This window comes from Setaria viridis, chromosome 6, assembly GCF_005286985.2.
Source record: "Setaria viridis chromosome 6, Setaria_viridis_v4.0, whole genome shotgun sequence".
Classification (NCBI taxonomy): domain Eukaryota; kingdom Viridiplantae; phylum Streptophyta; class Magnoliopsida; order Poales; family Poaceae; genus Setaria; species Setaria viridis.
In genome coordinates, this window is record NC_048268.2 from 1,016,202 (window position 1) to 1,041,388 (window position 25,187).

At 46.9% G+C, this 25,187-nt stretch overlaps 1 protein-coding gene and 1 pseudogene across 2 annotated transcripts; one reads left to right on the top strand and one right to left on the bottom strand.

Moving 5' to 3' along the window:
- The first annotated feature begins 13,361 nt into the window (after positions 1–13,361).
- On the top strand, positions 13,362–16,578 carry LOC140223109 (DNA-directed RNA polymerases II, IV and V subunit 12-like; annotated as a pseudogene).
- Positions 16,579–20,955: 4,377 nt separating this feature from the next.
- Positions 20,956–23,766, bottom strand: LOC117860070 (uncharacterized). 2 transcript variants are annotated; one of them, XM_034743284.2, is made up of 4 exons: positions 23,378–23,766; positions 22,404–22,513; positions 21,394–22,328; positions 20,956–21,243 (listed from the first exon to the last, which is right to left on the bottom strand). In XM_034743284.2, the coding sequence occupies exons 2-3, from the start codon at positions 22,483–22,485 to the stop codon at positions 21,400–21,402; spliced, it is 1,011 nt and encodes a 336-aa protein (XP_034599175.1). In that variant the 5' UTR covers positions 22,486–22,513; positions 23,378–23,766; the 3' UTR covers positions 20,956–21,243; positions 21,394–21,399. The 2 variants fall into 2 exon arrangements, with proteins under 2 accessions (XP_034599175.1, XP_034599174.1); XM_034743283.2 differs by having other exon boundaries at positions 23,368–23,766.
- Positions 23,767–25,187: the final 1,421 nt, after the last annotated feature.

The following is a 25,187-nucleotide window of genomic DNA, read 5'->3' on the forward strand; positions in this document are numbered from 1 at the left end:
CTCTTTCAATTGCTTGCGACCTTGCAGGGAACCAATATAAAGGGCAAGAGTTCCAATTTTAACAGTAACCTTCGAGACTGCATGGTAAAGATAGCATCAGCTATCAGCCTATCGCAGGTTATCAGCTTCCTGGGTGGTACAAATACTGAGATAGTCAGACGGATGCTAAACAGGGACCCCAAAGCATGAATTTTAATTGCGGCGTGACGATGCATAACTTCTTTATGCAACGTCTTGCATATGATTATTTCCTCGTATGGTCCAACTGACAATTCTAATCACACAACTGAAGAATGACTTGCAGTTTTATAAGCAAGGGACAGTTAAGCATAATCAAGACATGACCCACATTTTATAGATGAGAACGTATTTTTCCTTGACATGAACTGCACCAACAAGAGCATGGTCGATATGCACACTTCCCTAATTTCATTACGTTTACTAACAAATCATCTTACCAGCATCTTTCCACCTCTCTACAGTGAAGCAATCAACATCACATAGACAAGTAGTGTAATGCCAACGTTGGTTTCCTCTATGCTATCAACTCAATCATTCCAATGATAAACCTGAACACCGACTTGATAGTCAACAATTATGTTTGATGGTAGTTAATTATGTTGTGAACTACATCTCTATATTGTAAATTGTTTGTGCCTGTTTCGGACGCAACTAGCGTCGAATTAGTAATTTTAAAAATTATTTGAACTTGTTTGTACACTACTGTCGAACTTGGTAGCCCCAAGTTACCTGAAATAATGTTATATGTATTGTGGGTGCCATGCTTGTTTTCATTATCAATTTCTATCGGTTTATGCTATCTTCTACTACATGACATACATGAACATGTAACCGTACAACAATGTGCGCGCATGTAACCTGTACAGAGAGAGCTGAATGCTGTCGACTGCTAGGCCTGGCACGGACTGAAATGTCACTGGTTCAAAAAGAAGCGCGCACAGCTCTCTGCATGACTTTACACCCCTAGCATCATCAGCAACAAATTGGTTACCAGCCATGTCAACATATCAGGACTGCTGCTGCTTTTTCCTGCTGACAATGAAACAGCAGAGCGACAGGTACAGTTAACGGCAGTGAACAGTGATTAAGACCGACCAGGGACTGCGACCCATCTATCTGGTCTCACCAACTGAATTGCAGAATAAATGGATAAAATTCCAGGTAAATGGATTGTCAAAAAAGGCTCATCTCTTCTTGCAGCACTTTTCCCTTTTCAGGTCCCATCACAGAATGGCTTGTCAATCAAAAAGAAAAAGAAAGAAAGAAAGAAAGATGGATGCTGTGCAATGGGTCGAAGAAAGCTGTGATGGGGGCCCATCACTCAACGAGTGAATGATGCCTCGTGGGCTCGAAATGGAATAAAGCTTGCCTGCCCTTAAGCTTAAACCTAATAGTTGAGAAAGATGCTAATCAGGAATCACACTCAAATTAAGGGCCCCTCGCCTGAATGAAAATAGAATAAAGCACAATTATTAAAAAAATAGAATAAAGCAACAAAGTTCCTTCATTCTCAAATGATGAGCGCCAAAAAGAGTTCCCTCCCGCTTCACGCAAGGGAATAACCATGGCCTCAGATGAAGCACTGCCTTTTTAATCCACAGTGTCAACGGTAGACAAGAGATCCATAAAGGAAGCAATGGATTTTTAATCCTGGATATGCAGAGAGACAGATTTGGGCGATCGAGTGAAGAATGCATGACAGTGCGGTTTATCCGTTGTTGTCCTTTCTGGGTCCCAAAAATGGATTGTCAACAGAAAGTGGCTATATGCAATGCAAGGGGGCCAAGCTAGAAAGCTCCTCGCTGAATGAACGATTGAATGAAATGCCTTGTGGGCTAAAGAGGCCGTAAAGAGAGAGTACACAATACTTAGTGGTATATTACTTAGTGGTATATATGATCCAACCGTCGCAATTTAGTCATAATTATCCAGATCCAATTTTTTCGGATCAAATTAGTCCCCCGTACCACTACGGCGCGTTACGGAGTTCTTCCCGGTGTTGCCACCGTCGCAGGGGCCGACCCTTCCGCCGCCGAGATGACTCCTCGGCGGAGTCGCCAATGTTGCGGGCTTGCTACGAACGGAGCTTTCCCGCCGGCGCCGCCACAGCCTCGTATCCCCCGCGGCGCTGACTTGCCGCCACGCTGACGCCGCCAAAGCCTGGAGTCTCCGCCGTTCGGTGTCGTGAGCCAGTGACATCTCCCCGTCGGTGTGCCACAATCCCGGCCGGAGCGCAGCCCTGCAAGGGCCGATTGACTTTTTGGCGTGCGTGGTTGTCAGCGGCGCCACCGGCACGGCTAGTCCTCGTAAGCACCGTGAGGCTTTCCCGACGAATCGAGAACCGGCCAGTCGTGCAGCACCTCCTTGTCCTCAACGCAACCGCCCTGCTGTGCAGCGCCTACCCCTCGATGCCGGCACTGGTCTGCATCCTTTGGCATCATCATCGGTACCCTGCGGGCAGTTTGTTCACAGTTCCGGGGCTGACGCAGGCGGCCTAGCAACTTGGAACAGCGACAACGGCAGTGTCGACTTGCCTTGCCTCTTTCATGAAGGGATTGTTCGGTTTCTCGAGCTAAAGTTTAGTCCGTGTCACATCGAATATTCGGAGGCTAATTAGGAGAATTAAATATAAGTTAATTACAAAACTAATTGCACATATAGAGGCTAAACGGCGAGACAAATCTAGACTAATTAATCCATCATTAGTAAATGTTTACTGTAGCAACACATTGTCAAATCATGGACTAATTAGGCTTAATAGATTCGTCTCGCCGTTTAGCCTCCACTTATGTAATGGGTTTTGTAAATAGTCTACGTTTAATACTTCTAATTAGCATCTAAACATTCGATGTGACGGGTGCTAAAGTTTAGTTTAGGGGGAGGAACCAAACACCCCCTAATTTTGAGAAACTATAAAATGGAATAATGGATGTAGTGCAAAATTACAAATAAGTCATGTGGGTGTGTAGTTTCAGTTCTTGTGGATTTAACAGCAGCATACCACAAAAGATGATGCAGTCATTGCATCTCTTGATTGTCCGAAGGCAAATAAATGTTCAAAAAGGCACGGATAATAACAAGAGATATATCACATGCTTTACTTGTGTATGCAGGCCATGGTGGAGGTGAAGTTTAAGATCTATGTGAATGCAAATAATTCCCTGTGCAGTATACTCAAGGTCGCTTAGTTTCCCTTCTCTTAACACAGAGACGGTGGTTGCGGCCTGCAATCACTAGAATATGTTAACTTGTATTGGTTTCAATTTTGAAAGTCCAAGGAGTGGAATGCTCGGAAGTGAGCCACATGAACCCATGGATACAGTGCCTGTTGTTTTATTTCAGCTTTCATTTTGAGATGAAATTTAAGGCAAGAGCCGAACTCCAGCATGGAGGATAGGAGCCGGTGTTGTAACAATTCACTATACTAGTGTCAAATGTAACATTTGATTCCTTCATTTGTTTAATGAATTTAGAGATGGGGGAATAAAAGAAATATGTTAGACGAACTGCAAATGGGATTGCTAGTTGTCTGTCCTGTGCTTTTCCTTGTAAGACTAATGGTTGCTCTGTTTGGTATTCTAATATTCAGTTATAGCGCAAGCTCAAGTCACAACGCGCAAGTGTAGTGTGGTGCAGTTTGCAACCATTAATTAGCCAAGAGTTACTTCGCATCATGACATGATTATCACCAACACCTTATTTAGAATGGCAACAAATCAAATCAACATGAATGTAAGAAATAGTAGATGTAGGCCTGAAGCTTGGGCGCATTGACTAGTACTGCTTGCTGCTTTCGATTGCGAATGCAACACGGTGAAGTGAACATGATTAAATCCCACACGGATAATACTACAAGTAATTGACAACATCTTGGGTTCTTGACATCCCATTCATAGAGATCCGAGCTCACGGCAGCTAAATGAAATAAAATGGAAACAGAGTCTAGAAGCAGATGTTGCAGCGATGAAGAACGCCAAGGTGGCGATGAGGAACTGAGAGAGGCAAAGCGGATGGCCCCGCTTGGTGAGGTAGCCCACGAGCGGTTCCTGGTAGGGCACCTCGACGCCGGCTGTGGGCACAATGTCCCTGCTTGACTTGTGCATCTGCAGCCTAGCGGCAGTGCAAGTTTGGACTTACGGCCGCTGTGCTGGTAGCGCAAACCGATAAGGCAGCGGAGGTGCGGCGCGACGGCCTGCGTGAGGGAAAGCAGCCTTGCGGAGGGTAGGGAGCCAGGGCGACGGCGGAGAGGACATCAACAACATCGCCGGCGGCGGTGGTCACCACCGAAAGAAGGTAGAGGAGAAATCAAATGAGATTCCAACCGATTTGTTATAATAAATGAAATGATGTCTAATTCTAACTTTCTGTAACTTCTATTGTTGTGTCAAAATAAAATTACAATGATCCTATTTATGTTTGTTTACTATAATACACCTAAACTATCTATACCAATCACTTGTACCACACTTATCATTAATAAACTTTTTTAAATAGTATACAATTAATCTTTGTATACCAGTTCGATTCAAATATTAGTATAGTCCTTTTCAAACACTAGCCTATGGTAGACGGTGTATCATAAAAAAAAAGCTCTATAAAGATTGCCTGCCACTAGGAGTATATGCACTGCAACGCCATAGATGCTTAAACTTAAGTGTTATGAAAACAATCAGACCCTAATCATAGCATGATATATTGATATACTCGACAACATGTCTTTATTTGTGACAAATATTTTGTTCACATCTATTTCATATATCGATTGGGTGATGAACATCTGGGAACCATTTTATGGTTCGCTACTATAGAGGGTTTCCCAGCAAAGATGCATTGATTCGGCGCCATCACAAGGTGTTTCCATGGAAATTTATTTCTGTCATTAGCCTATAGGCCTGTGCTTGCTTGCACAAGAACCATTCATCGTTCAAGTACATTTACCTTGCATTGGAAGTATGAGTGGTGTCCTATAACTCTTATTAAACGGATGGTCCGTGTTCCATGTATGTCACTTAGCTAGAAAATTTTATTCATATAAGCAAAAAGAACTCAAAAGGTACTTATTCGTTATTATTAAGAAGTATATGTGTATATTAGAATGTATTTATCCTTTCCTTGTACACGATGTATTCCTTGTACTCCAAACCACATTGGCATATATATATATATATATACACACACACATATATATGTATATGTATATACATATACATATATTCCCTGCGCCTCTCCCCTAATCCATGCAAACACTAGGCGACGTCTCCCCTAGGCGGCACCCCCTCCTGCTGCGCTGCTACCACCCACCCTCCGCTGCACCTCCCTGTTGTGCGCCATGTCCTCCACCGACTCCTCTGTGTCTGGCGACACCACCGCTCTTGCTGCTGGTATTGTGCCGCCTCCTGGACCGCCCCCTAATACCGATGGCGGCCCATCTGTGCCGCCACCTGGCACCTGTAACGCCCGTAAAAAGCTACCAAATTAAATCACTCATTAAAAATGTATTCCAAAATTTTCCGACCGTTGAGCCCCGGCAAATCCCTTCCTTCCCATCGAACCCGTCGTTCCGGCCCCGACTCGTCAACCATCTTTTTCTGCTCCCCGTAAATTTCGCCGCGTGCCCGTCCAATCCATCACGCGTGCCATCAAATCTCGCAACTTTCGCCGAGCTGCCCCTCCCTTTTTCCTCCTCCTCCCTTTTTCCTCCTCCTTTTTCCTCTCCTCCTCCCCTTTTTCTTTTTCCTATTTTTCCCTTCTTCTTCCTCCCTCCTCCTTTCTCTCTCTCCTTCCTTTTCTCCTGCCGCCCTCTTCTTTTCCCCTGGCACCCGCCCGTGCGCCCCAGGCCACGCCGGCCGTGCCCGGCCCCACCGGTGCAAGGGCCGCACTCCCAGCCGCCCGCTCCAGGCTGCCCGCTCGCGCCTGCCGCGCGTTGGCCGCCACCATCCGCACGCCCCTACGCCTCGGGCCGCGCCGCGCCAAGCGCCCGGCCGCGCACGACCGCGCGCGCCTGGCCACCTCGCTCCACGCGCCGCGCGCCCAGCCGCGCCTAGCCGCTCTGCTCCGCTCGCCCGCACCCGCCCGTGCGCCCCAGCCGCACGTGTCGCGCCGGCGCCGCCGGCCGCGCCGGACCGTTCGCCGGCCGGTCTCCGCCCGTCCCCTCCCGGCGCGCTTCCCCACGAAGTCGCCGCCCCTGTGCCTCCTCGTCGACCACGCCGCCACGCCATCCACGAGCAAGCCCGCCCCGGCACGCCACCGACCGAAAAAGTCCCGACCACCATCATCACCACCGGCCGCCCCCTCACCGGCCTATAAAAGGGGCAACGCCCCGGCTCTCCGCACCTCCACCGCCACTAGCCGCACCGCCGCCCCTCCCCTGTTTCCCCCGTGCGCCCAACCGCCGCCTCCACCGTGTGCCGCCGCCCCTACCCATTGCCGGCCACCCCTCCTCCCATCTCCAACTCCCCAAGGTAAGGGGCAAAATGCGACCCCCTTCACCTTCTCCACCTCCTCCGCCCCACGGCTCGCCGCCGGCGAGGTCCGGCCGGCCGGCCCCCTCATCGGCCCCTTCCCTTCCTCCACTCCCAGGCACGGTTCAAGGAAGAAGCGGAAAATCCCCTTCAATTTCGATCTGCCCCTCCCCTTCCTCCTATTTGCAAACCGGCCCTTCCACCTCTCTCAGAAAAGTTTTGCGGATATGCCCTTCCACCCTTCAGAAATAATTACAAATAGGTCCCTAGTTCTCGCGGTTTAGTCCTAAACCTTGTTTTAAAGCACCTAACCTCCCTTTAACCTGTCATTTCATGCGCCAAACTTCCTCTAATCGATCCCAAATTCGACCACGACCTCCCCTCATATATTTCCGCCAAGGCATATCCAAATTTTATGAAAATACCCTTCCTACCTATTTTCCGTTCACATTTCCTGTTCGGAGCTCAACGGGTAAAATCTTTTTCCTTTTTATTTATTGTGTGCTCGTTTGTGTGTGCCGTAGATCGCGGAGTACCCGAGGAGGAGCGAGAGGAGGAGTTCGACCGCGAGCCCGAGCCCGAGGACCAGTACCGCGAGCAGGAGCTCCCGGAAGGCTTTGAGAACGGTAAGTCCAATCTCACCCTTTGATGCATATTTAATACCCAGTTTTTCAGACACAACCTATTGGCCTGTTTTATAAAATGCATATTGTTTTATTGCAAGACATGGTTGGATAGCCACCCCTTGGTTGTTATGATTATTCCGTGTTGTCCTATATTTATCCCTAAATATGAGTTGCTCTGTTTAGATGATAAATACTGCTAGAATGTTTAGGAACTCGTTACTCAAATTCAATCATGACTACATCTGCCATTTCGGAAAATAAATGTGTGAGTGTGTTCAACTCAGGAGTTGGGTTTTCGGGTGTAAAGAGAGGTGGTGCGTGGATGAGATGGATGGGCGTTTCTTGTGTGGAATGCCGGATTGTTGAGCTCGTACCTTAGTGGTTGAGCAGAGTTGGGAGATATCCATCTTGTCGTAGCTAAGGACCGAGTTGATGTGTCATCTTGCCTAATTCCACTATCGTGCAACCACTGGACCGTTGTATGGGCAACGGCTTAGCATAAACCCCACTAGCTAAACTGCTAGGCTTCAGGTGTGCTGGTGAGCGACGGAGCCCATGGAAAAGGGACTAAGCTCTTGGTGACTTAGGTCCTGGTTTCAGCCTCGTGGATGGGTTGCTAACCCCTTGGGTGCTTCCGTGTTGACTAGTCAGTGTTGGCTAAGGTGGGTAATGGCTTTGTTAGGATCCGCACCATCAATAAGGTGATCGTGATGCGGTACCCTACTTGTGGGGAAAGTGTCCAACCTCTGCAGAGTTAAAACCTATCCGGGTAGGCGTGTCCACGGCATTGGACGAGTTACGGCTTGGTCACACAACTAGCATTTGGAGATGGTTGGTTTTTATGGTGTGTGTTGAATTTTGGAAATGTCCGGCAGTTGTGCCGTGCGCTACGGCGGACGGGGAGTCCGGTAGCGATAAAACTTGGATCCTTTGTGTAGGATCAACCCCACTTAATGTTTCGGTTACTAAAGAACATGCTTTGTGAAAATTCTTTGAAGTAAAACCTTGCATGTGTCAAAAATCTAGCTTTATTGCAAATAAACCTTAACCATATCCTTGTTGAATCCTATGCATATTCTTGCTATATCCCCCTCCGTGGATGGGGTTGGACTTGTTGAGTACCTTTGTACTCACCCCTGTTTTGCTACTTCAGAGGAGGATCCGGACTTCGTCGCCGAGGACTTCGAGTAGGAGGTTGCGTCTGCCCCCAATGCTGCCTGCGGTGTTGGCCTTTTTGCAGGATGCTTCCGCGGACGCATAGTTTCGATTGCAGCCCGGAGTCCAACTGGACTGCAACTTGGATTTGTATTGTTATCGCTTTAGTTTTGCTTTGGGTGTGGCTTGCCCGCCCACTCCTTCGGGAGTTGTACGGTTTCTGAACTATCTGCTGAATAAATGTGTTATCAGCCTCCTGGGACTGATAATTGGATCACATTTAGTCTCTACTTATATGGGGACGCTTCATACATGTTCTTTTGAATTAGTTCGATGGACAGACTTAAATGAAACTTAGAAAAAAGATTGAAATTAAATTAAATTCAGAAAGTTAACAAATGAATGCACATGCTACAATGTACATACACCGTAGCAGGTAGAGCGCGGGGGGGGGGAGGGGGGAGGGTGTTGGCGTGATGGCAGGGTCCCGGGGCCGGCAAGGGGCCTGGCGCAGGGGGCGAGGGGAAGGGAGAGCTGGGGGGCGACGGCAGGGTCCTAGGGGCCGGCGAGGGGCCCGACATAGGGAGAGCCGGGGGGAGACATCGGGGTCCCGGGGCGGCGGTGGCTGGGGGCACGGGGCGGCGACGGGGAAATGAATGCCAACGGCGGCCGGGTGCGCTGGGCGGCGGTTTCTGTTCGTCAATTTACTAAGGACAATAACTGCACCATAGAGTTTGACGCCTTTGGTTTTTCCGGATTTTTTAACCAGACGCGTGATTCTTCGCTGCAGTAGCGCCGGCGATCTTTACACCATGTCTCCAGCAGCCAGCTTTGCAACGCCTCACGCCAACCTCGCCATCTCCTCCAGGTTATGGCATATTCGTCTTGATCATCATGGTCCTGCCACCATCATTACACTTAGACAGAATTCATCCATTGCTTGTAATAAAGACAGTTGCACTCTATGTCATTCATGTTAGTTAGGAAAAAATGTGCGGTTACTTTTCTCTCATTCTAGCTCTCGCAGTTCTGCTTAGCTCACTGTGATGTTTGGATTTCTCCAGTAGCTAGCATTTGTGGTTATCGCTATTACTTAATTATTTTGGACAACTTCTCTCATCAACAGAATGCGTACCGAGCCAAGTATCTCCAGCGCCCTCTTCCCACTGTCCACGGCCGTGACTGCATCAACAGAACCGCAGATCTTTTTTTAGTTCAATGGAATTTGTAAAACGAAACACAAAAAGAAAGAAAAAACTGAAAACGTGGCACATGGTAGTACGCCGCCTGCGGACCTCCGTACTTGGAGCGGAGGAGCAGCGCGGTGACGATGGCGCGGTCGACGGAGCTGTCGTCCACGGCGATGACGCACAGCTCCACAACAACCTCCTCCGCGTCGTCGTCGACGGGCACAACCCTGCCGCCGCCCTTGGCCGCACCGCTCCTCTCCTTCCTCTCCTCCCACCGCCCATCGTCACTTCCGGCTTCGACGAGGCCTGTTCCATCGGGTATGACTTGTATTATGGCTGTGCGAGATGACGATGACTACCGGCAAACCCCGGACCAGGGCGGCGTTATTTATACGGGGCAGAGAAGGATGGCGGATCGGAGGCGACTATGGCAACCGGAGAGATCGCGATGCGGGCGCGGATCCGATCCGATTCCGCGCCGCGCCGTATCCTCTCCTCCTCAGTGACTACGGCGCCGGGATCGCGCGTTCCCCTCGTATACGGCACGGACGGATCATGGCAGGATCACGGCAGGATGGCGATCTCACGCGGCCGGGGCGGTCAGGGGTGGATCGGTGAGTGTCGGTGCCAGCAGCGGCGTCCTCCTGTGCCTGTGCCCCCGGCCCCCGCGCACGGCCTGCGCCGTGATCCGGGTGCGGGATCGCGGCCGGCACTGGGGTTGCGCGGTGATAGTGGGGGATGGCATCATGTCCTGCCACGATGGGATCGATCGCTATCCCCGGCCAGGCGGGCGCGCGGCAGTACGCGGACCGTACTACCTCACGCTGCCACGTCATGCCAGGTTCTGTTTCTTGCGATGCGGGTGGGGCCGGCAGGATCTTCATGCCGGGCCCGGGCCCACGGCACCTGTTCCTGCTCGGCTCGGCGCTGAATCCATTGGTCTGAGGTTTTTGCAGGTTGAAATAACGCCGAGGGCCCTGGCGCCTGGCATTTTTGGGGTTGAGCTGTCGCGGTAGTATGCATGGTTAAAAGTTGTCGAGATCGCGATATGGACCGTGGCGTCCGATCATTTGGCAAATCCTATGGAGTTGATATGAAAATTCCAGAGTAGTATCACACAGTCCTAAAGGTAGGATGCCATGAGATTCTAAAAAAATATGCACGATCCCGCTAAGGGTCAAGTGGACCATTATCCTAACCAAAAATTATGCCAGCGTATAGAATTTGGATCGCATTCTATAAATTTGTTGGCTTTTACTGGTGTAGTTTACTTGCGATTAGATCTTTATTTTTTTTAATAAACCATTCAAGATAATGTAAGTTTTTATTAATATAGCAGAAAAAGATATAAAACTATGGAAGTAATAAGTAGAAAAAAAGAAAATAAAATAGCTAGACTCGCCCAATTTGACTCGTTGCAAATAATATGTCCAATTCAAATGAAGGGTACTTTATCCAAAAATAAATATGTCCAATTCGATTTATTCACCCATGCATAAGGGCTCCGCTGCTACAGGGTTCATATTGTAAGCGTGTGCACCAGTCACCATTAAAAGAAGGAAAAAAGCAACCTTCATATAACAGCATGCCCAGAAGCATTAGCGTTACACTCACCGGGGTAACTTGTGCAGGCCTAGTGTTGGAAACTTTGAACTCAGGTAGATCCCCAACAAGGACTTCTATGCATATATATATATAAAAATAGCACGAATGTTAGAAAAACTATGCAAATTTATCAAAAGATCATATCAAAATCTAGCTTTCATGATTTTTTTCACTATTTCCAACATTTATGCAAATTTCACCAGAGTGCACAATGTAGCCCCCATAGCGAGATGTATGGTTGATATACTGTATATATATTGTCACATTTGTGTTGGGACTGATTTGCACTTAGGCCTTGTTTAGTTCCCAAAGTTTGGAGGTGCCAAATTACTCTTACAGCACTGTAGCACATTGTAGCGTTTCGTTTGTATTTGTGAATTATTATCCAAACATTGACTAATTAGGCTCAAAAGATTCGTCTCGCAAAGTACAACAAAACTGTGCAATTAGTTTTTAATTTCGTCTACATTTAGTACTCCATGCATGTACCGCAAGTTTGATGTGATGGGGAATCTTCTTTTTGCATAGTGCCAAAGTTGGGAGTTGGAGGTGAACTAAACAAGGGCTTATATGCGTTGATTTTAATCTTGATCTGATAGCGTTTTAGATCATTATGCAGGTATGGATTTTCACTTACGTCAACTTTTATGAGCTTTGAACTCTTAAAAGACGAACGGTAACAGTAGAAATTCAAATTGTATTTACTTGCTACTGTCACCATTATACTTGATCATTGATAGACAAATTGGACATAATTCGAACATAGGCATGCCATGATAAAAAAGATTCCTTTTTTTTTCTCTATCATCATCACTTTGCTCTATTTCTATCCATGTGCACACTATTGAGATTGTGGCCTTTGACATATTACCATGAACCATTTTTGTCTAAACCCATCATGGAATAAAAAAATCCATTTGCAGAGCGTATAAACCATTGCATGATCGTGAATAGATCCTTTAGAAAATTATTTACAAAGATTGCATAATCATGAATTGTTTCTCTGAAAACTATTTGCACCGCATATAAAAATAGAAAAAAAACTATTTGCGGAGCATATGAAAACAGAAAAACAAAAACTATATAAAAACCGAAAATAAACAAAAATCTCCCCAAGCAGGATCGCGAACTACAGACCTTCAGTTTACAAGGCTGACGCTTTACCACTGAGCTATATGGGCAAATTTCGACTTTCTTTTCATCAAAATTATACGGACTGTTACCGCGGAATGATCAATAATTATACCAGCTGGTTAACTATTACTGCATCAGCCAGAGAACGATCTCAGAATGCGAAATCGTTGGGATACTTTGATTGCTCACTTATTGTTGTGTCTAATTGCCGTGGCTCAACTTTCATGTGCGGCGGTGCACACGCGAGTGGTCACGCGCTGCCGACCCAAAGCCATGCACGCGCAGGGACGACATGGCGGACGGCACCTCCGTTCCCGGCCTCGCCCCGGTCGAGTGGCGGTGCCGCCGTCCACTCCCTGGCTTACTCTCGCAGCGTGCTCCACCTTAGAGTTGACCCTCTTCAGGCGCAGGGACTGCCGAATCCTTCTCCTTCCTCTTCTCCCGCACCGACGATGACTTCCCCCTCGACCTGCCGGCCGTCGTGACGCGCGCCCTCGCGGCGGTCATCACCGTCGTAGTCGTCGTCGGAGGAGGATGAGCCCCCGTGTCGTAGCTGCTCCTGCTCGTGCTGAGGTCCCCCAGCTCGACGTCCCGCCGCCGGCCGCGTCGTCGGCCACGGTAGACGCGCTTGGTGTCGCGCACCTTCCGCCAGAGGTGGCAGCACGCGCCGCCGAGCGCGCGGCAGCATGCCGAGGGCTTCCACACCATCTTGAAGGCGTTCTTGGCGACGCACTTGACGAGCCTGGCCAAGCTTGAGAAGCAAAGGTGCTCGATGAAGCAGGGCAGGTCAAATGTCCCCGAGCAAACGCACCTTTTGACAGACAAGAAAAGGGCCTTGTTTACTTGCCAAGTTGGGAGTTGCAAAATTGTCATTTTGTTGTTCGGATGATAAAATCTCTAGTTTATAATCTTGGATTAGTTTCAGCCATCTCATGCCATAAATGCGACACTGTAGCGTTTCGTTTGTATTTATGAATTATTGTCCAAATATTGACTAATTAGGCTCAAAAGATTCGTCTTGCAAAGTACAACAAAACTGTGTAATTAGTTTTTAATTTCGTCTACATTTAGTACTCCATGCATGTACCGCAAGTTTGATGTGATGGGGAATCTTCTTTTTATATAGTGTCAAAGTTGGGAGTTTGGAGGGAATTAAACAAGGGCCAAGTGAAAACCGGCCATCAACAATCTATTAACGAACAATAGAGCGGCGTGCATTTCACCGCTCCTCGCTGCTGTACTGCTATACTCGCAGGACGCGCCGAAGAGAGCCCTGAACGGCGCCAAACCCCAAACCCTCCTCCGGTCCTCCCTTCTCCACGCACCATCCCCGCCGCCGGAAACCCTAGATCGCCCAACCCATGGACCAGCAGCAACCGGAGCCCGTCAGCTACCTCTGCGGAGGTAATCCTCTCACCCCCTATCACCATCCGCACCTTCGATTCGACCTTTCTCTAGCGCAGCAGCAAGCAGGGGCCTCTCTAGGCTAGGATTATTCGATCCCTCTCTGGAGCCGCGGCTTCGGTTTTTTGTGTCCCCCAATCTTGTCATCCGCTGCTGAATTGAGGGTTTTGTTCTGTTTTCCTGTGACTTGTAGTGTTTAGTTTTGAATTTCTCGTCGCTATTTTCCTCAGTGATTTTCTTTGGCGGAATAAGGATGAAGAGGATTTCTCTTTCGTTTGTTTGATTTGAAAATTTAATGTTCTGCTTCAGATTGCGGAGTTGAGAACACCCTGAAGCCAGGAGATGTCATCCAGTGCCGTGAATGTGCTCTACAAGAAGCGAACCCGCCGCAGTAAGGCTACATCATTCGTTCTCTTTTCAGCTCCAATATATGATTGCTTGTGTTCTCATTGCATAGATTGAGGTAGAGCAAACAATGCTATCAGTAAATCTAAAGACCAAATTCTGTTTTGGGGGCTGATGATAAGCAACCTACATACTTTAAAACATCCTATACTTTAGTGGTTTGTCTTGGCATTTGTTGTCTGTCACAGTGTGAACCGGTTACTTGGGGCAGATGAGTATCAAGTGCTGAATACATGCTGACAGCAATGTCACAGAAATGGTTTTAAAAGTACTGTCGTATAATGGAATAGATGTTAGCTGATTAACGAGCTTGGTTTACTCAAGTGTACAAGTTAATTGTCGAAGACCCAATTTCACTTCTAACAAATTAGGCCACTATTGACTGGCTATTTACTCAGCTAGGCTTCTTTTTAGAACATTACTTTCAAGTCTCTGTTAGCTGTATCATCGCACTTCTTACATGGTGGTTGTAGAGCATTGATTCCATTTATGATCTAGTTTTCTGAGTATTAATCTTTCTAGCTTTCCCGTGTCCATTACAATTTCAGAGGGTATCTCAGTTTTGTCATGTTATGACTTCTCATTTCATTCTTTTAGAAACCAAGTAACTTAAATGTCTTCAAGTCTATATGAATTAAAAAAGAGAGGGCATTAGCTGCTAGTTTGGATGAGCATATATGTACATAGAAAAGAAAATGTGGGGCACCAATTATTGTATTCTTTCTACAAGGCAAGTTAACGTGAGTATCGTGTGTCGAATGCTGAACATCCATATTCAAGGGCCAATTGTTTCTCCCTTCTGTTGATACATCAGTTAGTTACCTTTCTTATCCATTTTTCATATTGGAATAAGTGAAACAAGCTGAGGCAATCAACCGCAGTGAGACCTTTGCATAACTTGATGTTAATGGATATGATATGTGTTTGCTTCTGTTTAAAAGACACTGGCTAGTTTTCTAAAAGGGTCTTAGATTTTCATTAGTTAATATTGTGGTACTAGAGTATACAAGTTCTGTATGGTCTGATCTTCTTGTGGACTGTGTGCTGCTTTAATCCCCTCCCTTGACCCTCGTATATTCTGTAAGATGTGATGCATTTGTTTTTTCTATGCCTACCTTCTTATGTATCCTGAAGAAAGGGAAATATGGATCTAACTTTATTTGCCGCATTCTTCACTGTTTTAGTTTCTGTTCTTCAAGATTCAGATTACATTGCTAGCATACTGTATCTTTTTCTTGACCTTAGTAAGGCTTCTGATATACAAACTTAGTGAGTTAAACATTTTACAGTCTGCAGTGCTACACTTTGACTCAAGTAGTAGAATGAGGTTTCGTAGGACATTGTGTGCTAAGGTTCTAAACATTTCTGGTACCTTTGCACTAACAGAAAACTGTGGCTCTTTCTTCGTGTAAACCAATTTATCTTGTTACAATCATTACAGAATGGGAATGAAGTTGCCATGCAGCTAGTAGCCTAGTATGATCTGATGTTCATTATAGCTATGTCTTACCCTTATGTGTTTTTTTAAAAAAAATAAGAAATAAACTCACAATGTGTGCATTCAAAGTAATGATTGATTTAGTTATTGTCACAGTTGATAATGTTTGCTTAATTGTGACCCAAGAGTCTAGTCATCAACAAAATGAAATATGACCAACTGTAAGCCCTTATAAACATATATATGCATTATTTGACACAGTAGCTATTGATATATCTTATATGGTTCTCACCCAATAAAAAAATTCCTCCCCAATCTTACATAATTGAAAGTTAGCCCATAGCTGCAGCCTGCAAGTCCTTTGAAACATATATTTGGGGCTATGCCATAGTTGCACCGTGATACCTGAACCTAATGGTTTAGAAGGGATTACCCTTGTGATAGGAAGAAGATCGTAGCCTGTCTTCTTGTCAAAGCCATAGATCAAGTGGATTGTATGCAACTATCTTTTTTAGTGGGGACATAGGGTTAACATAAAGATGTGGTTGTGGTGTCATGTGGCAAAATGTTGGGACGAGCAGGACATAGGGTTAACGTACTGATGTTACTGCTGAAATGCAGTGAAATGTCGTTCACTATCCATGTTTAGCACATGCATCTGATCTTTTAGACACTTTGTAATGGTTAGGCTGCCTTGTTGAATTTGGTGCTGCTATAAATACTGAAATATGGAAACGACAATTCCTGTACTTCGTCCTTTATGGTTTGACAAACTTAGAGCAATATTAGGAAAGGAATAACTTACTCTGGAAATTGTAGCTGAATTGCGTGCAAAGTTTGATCTGATTGTTGATAAGCTGAATTTGATTTGCATTTCACTTTGTCTTTTTTCGCTTGTACAGTTTCTTACTAAATGTTTTGTTTCTTGTGTATAGTTGTCCAATATGAAGCGCGCTGAAGACAATAATGCAATGCTTTTAGTGGCCCCTCTACCTATATGTAATGAGCTTCCTGAGGAGGGAAATGAAAATGTAATACACAAACACAATGTTTGAGTGTCGTGTGCGTCCATTGGACTGGAGATGTTGCATTAATAATACGATTGATGGGTGTTGGACCTCGAGTGGTGCCGACGATCCAAAAAATCATTGGCGTGCAGCAGTTATCTTCGTTTACATGGCCGTATCGTTGCCAGTGACCAACGTTGTGCAATAATTGTTCATCCAATCATTCAGCTAAACCTGATGAAAGCTGGCTGCGGCTCATCTGTATGCATGTACTGTCACTTGGTATTTTTGCCTACACAAGCGTTTGCCGTTGACAGGCATTCGTGGCGAAACTGTCGGTTCCAAAACTGTCGTGCCTTATCTGTTGTCTGGAGGAAATGTGACGGCACATACGGCAAGGATTTCCAAAGCTGGCGAGCGTTGTCGGCGCCATGTTTGTTGTGGAATCTTGGATCGGCTTGTAGAACAAGTAGTTATAGATTGTTGATTGAAGCCTTGCGCATTGGTAGGAGCAGGAGGATGGTGATTGGAAATCACTTTTGTTTCTCGAGTACCATAGCCCATAGCACACTAGCAATGCGTGGACCGGCACAGTACAACCAAAACAGAAGCAGTCCACTGCACGCCTATCGCCCCGTGCGTCACGGCTTTTTATCTCATGTCTCCTCTCTCTAGCTGCAAATAAAGCCCGAACGTCCTGACATGATGCGCGCGCACGCTCAGCTCCTCGGTCGCACGTCTGCCGGGCAGCGAGAGGAGAGCAGCTGCGCGGCGTGCCACTGGCCGGCGGCCATGGTTGGCTGGAGATGGCGTGCGGAGCTGCGGGCGATCAGACCATTGGCCGGGCGAGATAGGGGGCGTGGAAGATCATTTTGCCTCGCGCGCGCGTTGGCCAAGCTGCGGGCTCGACTTGTCGCGTCAGTACAGCGGTTGGCGGGGGTGCTCCGGCGTGTTGCTCGCGGCGACGTGGAGCGCAAGACGTTCGCGGGCGGCAAGGGGCGGAGCGGGCACTGGCCAGCTGGGATGTGGTGTCAGGGGGAAGGATGTGCTCGAGCAGCGACTGGGCGAAGCGCCGTGCTGTCCTGTCCCGTCCTTGGCCATCATTGGGAGGCGGGGCTGCGCCGGTGCGGCGGAGCCGCGTGGCGCACCGCCACGCGCCGGGCGTGATCCGGGATCAGCGCGCACATGGCAGCGCGAGGGGGCTGAATTCAGGCGAGATTTACTCAAAAATTTTCAAATGAAGTTGAAAATATCCCAAACTAGAAAGTGTAGTCCTAATGTCAAACTTCAAATCCTAGAAATCCAACTCTCTATGTGCCCGGGTGCTAAAAGGAAAAAACTACCTTCATACTGATTTTTTTGTCGCCAACTAGGAAGAAACATGCCAGCTATACTTGGTGTTCCATCTTAGCTGGCAGAGATGTTCTAAAAAAGGGCCTGATTCGCCGAATTGGCAGTGGTACTAATGCAACAAATATATGGCAGGATATATGTACACCTTATCAGTACAGAGGTTTGCCCATCACTCCACCTGAAGGACAGCCAGTTCATTTAGTTGCCGACTTAATTACACGAAGTGGGAGGTGGAACACTGACCTAATTAAACAAGTGTTCTGCATGCTGGATGTAGATGCCATCCTACACACTCCAGTTAACAAGTGTTCTGCATGGTCGTCGAAGGAACGTAATGGTCAATATTCAGTAAGATCGGCTTATCGCCTACTAGCCCAAGACCAACAACAAGAGGAGTTGAATAATATGAGTTGCTCATCGCAGAAAAATTGGGAACTAATTTGGAAGCTCCATGTGCCACCCAAAGTAAAGGTGTTCTGGTGGCGGGTAATTCAGGAATTCCTTCCTACGCATCAGATTCTGAAGTGTAGGCTTGGACTGACGATCCGTGCCGACTTCCGCGGAGGCTGCACGGCGAGGCGGTGGCCGGACCGAGTCACAGGAACGCCACGAGCTTGCCGCCGTCGCAGCATGCGGCGCCGCGGGCGAGCGCGGCTGTTCGTCTCGCTGCTCCGTCTGGCAACCCCCCTCAGCAGCCTGCCGATGTTCGATCCGGCGGCCACCGGCGACAGGCTCCGGCAACGACGTCAGCGGCGAGCAAGAACCCGGCGCGAACACCCGTGCAGCTGACCCAGTCAACACGCCCGAGCGCCAGAGAAAATTTTTGTGAGAAGGCGTTCCGAAATGGGATTCTGACACCACCACGCCGCGATGGGACTGAGGCGTGCGTCGCGGCTCCCGAGCACTGTTCACGCCGCGCGGCGCAGCACTGTGCACCTGTCAACGCTACAGTGTACGCCGGCAAAGCTGCAATGCGGGTCACGGGCACGCCGCGCCTGGGTGCCCGGAACAAGGAGAGGACCCAATGAAGCTCGAAGCTTCCTGTACGCTGCCATCCACCCAGGATTCCAGGGAGTGTGATGATGCGCGTGATACTTGTGCTTATCCACCCATCCTACTGCCTCTGCGAACCTACCAGCGAAGGCCCAGAATTAGCGCAGAGCGACAGTCGCCTGCGTTCACGCCTACTGAGCCGTTGCGCCCCGCCGAAACACAGGGCGAGCCGTTGCCACCTTCGCCAGCGAATGGCTCCGTGTTGGACGGACTACAGCTTCAAACTTGCCTCAGCGACAGCACCTCTCCGCCTTCTGAAACACCAGCAGCAGCTTGCGAACCTGGGTGCCCAGAATCACCGCCAGCAAAAACTAGCCTCCCGGCCGAAGGTTTGCCGGACGCGCTACAGTCGCTAAGCGTTCGCGAATCTGAAACTACCCCGCTAACTGATGCACAAGAAACCGCTGCTGAATCTGATCCCGATAACACAGCTGCGCCTGGTGCAGGTGCGCCGGTCACACCGACCACCAACCGGCGAGCCGGGGAACGAGGAGTATCCCAACAGCCAACATCACCGTCATCACAACAGCAGAGTTGACAGTGGCAAAAGAAAAGGCAGCTGTGTTCCTGGACTCTGTCCGGCTGGCATTTCAAATGCCACTCGCCTCCAGATCGACCTTGTGCTGCAGCAACACCTGCCCCGTCGACAGCAACTAGAAGGAGTGGCCAGCTGGCAAAACAGGCTCTCAACATTGCAATTAGACCCTCCAAAAAGGGTGAGGTTCTAGCTATGAGAGCTGGGGATAATTCCCTCTGACGGCGACATTGAACATGCGAGAAACTTTGATAAATTCATTGCAACAACCATGCAGCCGGCTCATTTTGCAGCTTTGCGCAATGTTTTTCTGGCGGCCAGAGAATTGACTGACAACGATCTCTTGCTGGTCGCTGGACAAGCTGCCGGCGCCTGGCGGCCAACGCCGGGAGCATCATCACCATGGGTTGCTGTCCAGCTTCATGCAAGCTACAAATCAGAATGCACGATGCCGAAGAGATGTTCTGCGTGATGTCACGCGTGATGCTAGAGCCACTATACCATTGAAAGTGAAATTCTTCATCTAGCTGGCAATTAAGGAACGGTTGTGGACGGTTGATAGAAGGCACTGACATGGCCTAAAAGGAAATGCGGAGTGTTCATTCTGTGATCAGGAGTAGCAGCACATTTGCTAACTGCTTGTCCTTATGCAAAGGAGGTTTTGCACATCACCACCAGGCTGCCTGAAACCTCCCTAACGGATTGCTGGTTACTTAATTGGCGACCCACCAGCAGATCACTGAGAAAAGGGATGGACTCCGTGTTTATGTTGATCTCCTGGACAATTTGGAAGCCACGGAATGATAGAGTTTTTGCAAGAGCTCCAAACAGAACTCCAGTGCAACAGGCTGAAATAGTCCGAGAAGAAGCTGCTGTCCGGTGCGCGGCAGGTGCCAAACTTTTAGCGCTGTTCCAATGGTCGCAACAGCAGCAGGACACCACTGATGCAACGGTTGTCTAGTGGGTTTTTGTTTGTCTCCCCCGTGTGTAATTGGAGGTCATTACTTTGCCATGTAAGCTAAAATTACCTCTCAAATTGTGTGTGTGAGCCCGGTAGGCCCATGTTGCAAAATTTGTTTTTCCCTCTTTTTAATACAAAGATACGTAGCTCTCTTGCGTATACTTGAAAAAAGAGTAATGAAGCTCGTGTACTGATTCTGCCATTCCGGTTCGAGAACTTCTGAAATGTCCCCCACCAGCACTACAAAAATATTAGACTCTGCCAGCGCTGCAACAATATTACAGACTTTCATCATGTCTAGGCGTTTTCCTGGATATTTCAGCCCATTCGGTACCTGAACGCTCCATGGCTACTCAGAACGCTCATTGCATTTGCCATTTGACAACATCAAAGTCCGTTTACACTACTGGCCAAGATGCAAGTCCCATTATACACCAACACTTACGTTTTTCTGCACGAGCACACCACAGCAGCACTATGAAAAAAAAGACCCCAAGGCATCAGTTCTCTTCTTTTCATGGGTGAAAGGGGAAAAGCGTACTGTATAGCCAGTGGACAACATATTGGACAATAGTTCGCCAACACATTTCTCACGTCACTGTTCACGAATAAATAGACAGATAATAAAAAAGGGCTAGTCAGGCAGGCAAATTTGCATGTCACGTAGACAGTATCAGGTCTATCCAGACTTTAGAGGTCACCAAATATTAAAAAACACCATGTCCAAACATTAACTGAGGCCTCTAAACGAGTACCAGGTCCAAACATTAAAGAAACATAGTCCAAAATGACACAAAAGCAGGTACATGACTCCAGCTGCTGCATTGAATCACGCCTCCTGCTGTGGTGATGATACCATAGGAATTGTTCCCAGCTCAATGACCACTTCTAGTTTCTGAAATTTCAGAACGTACACATGTAAGAGAGAGTGATAGCATATTCCATTTGTTATATAATGGGAAGAATTTCCAGCATCCGCATAACATAGGTACAAAGAACATAGCTCGGTACAAAGAACAATGATATAGCAAGTGCAAAACATTACCTGACTTCAATAGAGTTCCCCATCATTCAAATCTCCTGAAGTTTTGCATTTGTGAAGCTCATATTGCAGCGTTACAAGTGCCATAGGCCATCTCACAAGAGCTGCAAGCTCAGACCCCTGTGCTGTATATGATACTCCTAATTTGTAAGCATCCATTCTATGAGCTACTCTGTTTCGTAAATAATCTGTGAATAACTTCCCCTCACTGTATTCCATGGCCTTCTGACCTTGGATATTTTTCTTGGCATATTGTGGCTTCTTGGAGTTGTATATTCTCGCCAGCAAATCATTCGTCCGGACAAGTGTTCGCCAATCAATTTTATACTTCATGCGCCCCATCACACACATGATCTGATACACTTGAGGTACTGATAGGACCTTCAGATGCTCATGCATCCTCATGTACATGCCTCCCCTATCGGACAAAGACCAAAGAGAAGCATGGACACGGAAAAGAGATCGTTTATCAAACTCATTCTCCATCAAGTCAAGCAGGTGCTCGATATCATCCGGAATGGGTCCAGCCTTAGAAAATGCATCATGGATGATTTTCTTCGCACACTTGTAATTTGCCTTAAGCTGTAAAAGGTCCAGTTTCCGGCGCTCCACGTTGTATAACACAGACATTTTATCTCTGAACCGGATGTTTTGTTCACTGAAAGTGCCCAAGCATTCATTGTTTTGCTCAAGCACCCAGAGGTTCTGAAGAAGTGACTGGGCAAATATTCTACCGTCTTCGGTAGCCACCTGTCCTGAAAATCTCCCTCTCTCACCAGGTATATGACTACATGTTCCACTAGAACGTAGCCTTCCATTACCGGCAGCTATACTCATCTGAATATTAGAATTCAGGTATTCAAAGAAGGGGATTGATCCATCATCTGTGTATTCACCTTGCTGATCCTTGTAGTAATCATACCTTATGAAAGGCAGTGCTGCAAAGAGTGAAGGAATTAGTGCTGAGCTAAATGTCATTTAAGTTTGTGCAAGAAAATTCGAAAACAAATTACCTTTGAGCATAACTTTTCTTTCCACGATCTGCAGAGAACTGGTGGCTGCCTCATAAGTGCCGAACTGAATTGTGTGATCCATGATCAGAGGATTGGCTCTTTCGAATAAGCTGCATGCACGCCATGATAACTCAGAAATGTGTGCCAATTCACAGTTACAAGGTACAACAGTTTCAGTTATCTCATAATGAAAATGGAGAATCCAGGCAAATGTGATAGACAAATCTTAAAGCAATTTACAATTTTAGAGGTATCTATGCTGAGCAAGAGTGCTCAGAACTCAGAAGCTATGAAAGTGCAAGCTACATAACTTTCGCCTGCTTTTGTCCCCACTCCCCAATAATCCCAGCCTGGAACTGCTGTAAAACTCTTTTGTTTGCTTTCAATATAAAACAAGACTATTTTTTCCTACATAAGAAACATTAGTGTGATACTCCCTCCGTCCCAAATTACTATTCATTTTGGCTTTTCTAGGTACATGATTTTTGCTACGTATCTAGACATCGTATATCTAGGTGCATAGCAAAAGCTATGGAAGTAGAAAAGCCAAATCGAATAGTAATTTGGGACGTATGGAGTAACTGATAACTAGTGGAACACAAGATCTAGATATCACAGCAAACAACTGCAATTCAATTTACACTCAAATAATCCATGGATGCATAAAACTTGGGATACATCAAGTGTGAACATCTTCAACTCCTTACACTGTAGTATCACATCCTCAATTCGTCAAAATCATTAGCACTTAGAACATAAACTCAATTCTATCCTCACATTAGAATTAGCACACACTATCAAAATAATAGGTCAACAAGTGATTTAGCACACGTGCAGTTCAACGTCCACATAAGCAGCAAAAGTAGAAGTATAAGATATTAATTGAAACGGGATAGTTCAAGAACATTCCAATAATACGACGCCGAGGTGATTGCGGCAAGGAGTATAGAAGAAGCGAAGATACCTCCGCGTACCGTTAGCGTGGTTGCGTGGCACCGAACGTAGAGAGAGGTGCGCGGAGGACGGCGGCGCGGTCCCGGTCGCCGGATTCGCGATGCCGAGCGGCGGCGGCGGCGGCGGCGGCGGCGGCGGCGGCGGCGGCGGCTCGAGCAAGAAGAAGCGGACGGCGCGGTCGTCGGAACGCCAGGCGGCGACAGTGGAGACGCCCAGGAGGACGGTGGCTAGCCCCCTCAACCACCGGGCTCCCTCCGCCGCCCTCCTCGCAGAATCGCCCGATCGCCGTCGAACCCTAGGACACTAGGGTTTTTCTTCGGCGTGCGAGTGGGGAGAAGTGGGTTTTTCTTCTGGCGGCGTGCGAGTGGGGGAGAAGTGGGTTTTTCTTCTGGCGGCGTGCGAGTGGGGGAGAAGTGAAGGTTTGGGCCCTTTACGGTTGGCTTATGTGGTTGGTGACCGGAAATTTTATCCATCGCCCGACTAGCACCGGTCATGTGGGATGTTGACGCGAATTAGAACATAATTTTTATTACAAAACTAATTATAAAGACGGAGTCTAATTACTGAGATGAATCTTTAAGCCTAATTAATCCATCATTAGCAAATGGTTAGAGATTCATCTCGCTCGGGTTCTGCAATTAGTTTTATAATTAGCTCATATTTAGTCCTAATTAGTATCCGAACATCCGATATGACACTGCTAAAATTTAACGCGTAGTATCCAAACCCCCATCTACTAGGAATTTAGCCCTGTTAATTGGGTTGGGTTTATTAGTTTTAATGGTTTGGTTTATATAATAAGTTCATTTGAATTGGTTTATAATGAGTTGGCCTGCTAGATGGTTTGGTTTGGTTTGGGTTTTACAAATAAATAGTTTGGAAGGTGTTTGGGGTGTGTGGTATTATTTTTGGATCTAAAAGACTCTCAACCCGTGGGTTGAGACCCATTAAGAACCCAAAAGCCTGGAGCCTCATCTATCAAGAGTCGGATCCTAAAAATAAAACCTCGCGTTCACACCTTAAAATTTTGGATAAATTGATCGAAACTTGTTACAGATGAATTAGTTTAACAGTCCGCTACTGTATGCAAAGCAGTACGGCTGGACTTACATGTGGGGCCCGCGTCAAGAGTCGGACCCTAAAACTAAAACCTCGTGTTCACACCTTAAAATTTTGGATGAATTGACCGAAACTTGTTGCAGATGAATTAGCTTGACAGTCCGCTACTTTGTGCAAAGTAGTATGGCTAGACTTACATGTGGGCCCCACGTTGAGAGTCACATACAAACTCAAAAAAAAAGTTAACTAATGGGTTTTTATTGGGTACCTAATGGGTTCTTATTGGATTGTAACCATATTTGGCAAGTAATTTGTATAACTTATGCAATGGTAAGTTTGGGGTGGTGTGGTGTGTGATAGTGGAGGTTTGGTTTAGGGTGGATTATATTTATTTTCTTATGAGAATAGATTGGTGTGGTTACAACATGGGTTACAACCCAATTAACAGGGCTTAGGATCGTGACCGCATGTTGCTAAGGGCAACAAAATATTTATATGGTAGTGCAATGATGAATCAGTAAAACAATAATAATACGAAGATAATAATAAATATTTAATCTAAAAACATTCAAAAAAATAATAAGGTGAAAATAATTGAAATATTAAATAAATATTTAATTCACAAATGTAGTTCCTAAATTAAACAGAGTTAGGTACGTCACTATATTTTACATTGGTAGCCGGAATATGTCTTCGATACCCATTCGTTTCGAGCGCCAAACGATGACGAAGAAGTTCCGTGGCATTATCTTCCCAACATGTACATAAGTT

What these genes read in the sequence shown, in the direction of transcription:
- LOC117860070 (XM_034743284.2), bottom strand. Translation starts at nt 22,485, where the DNA reads ATGGATCACACAATTCAGTTCGGCACTTATGAGGCAGCCACCAGTTCT. An exon ending in AAGAAAAGTTATGCTCAAAG is followed by an intron (nt 22,329 to 22,403) that starts GTAATTTGTTTT and finishes CACTCTTTGCAG; the next exon opens with CACTGCCTTTCATAAGGTAT.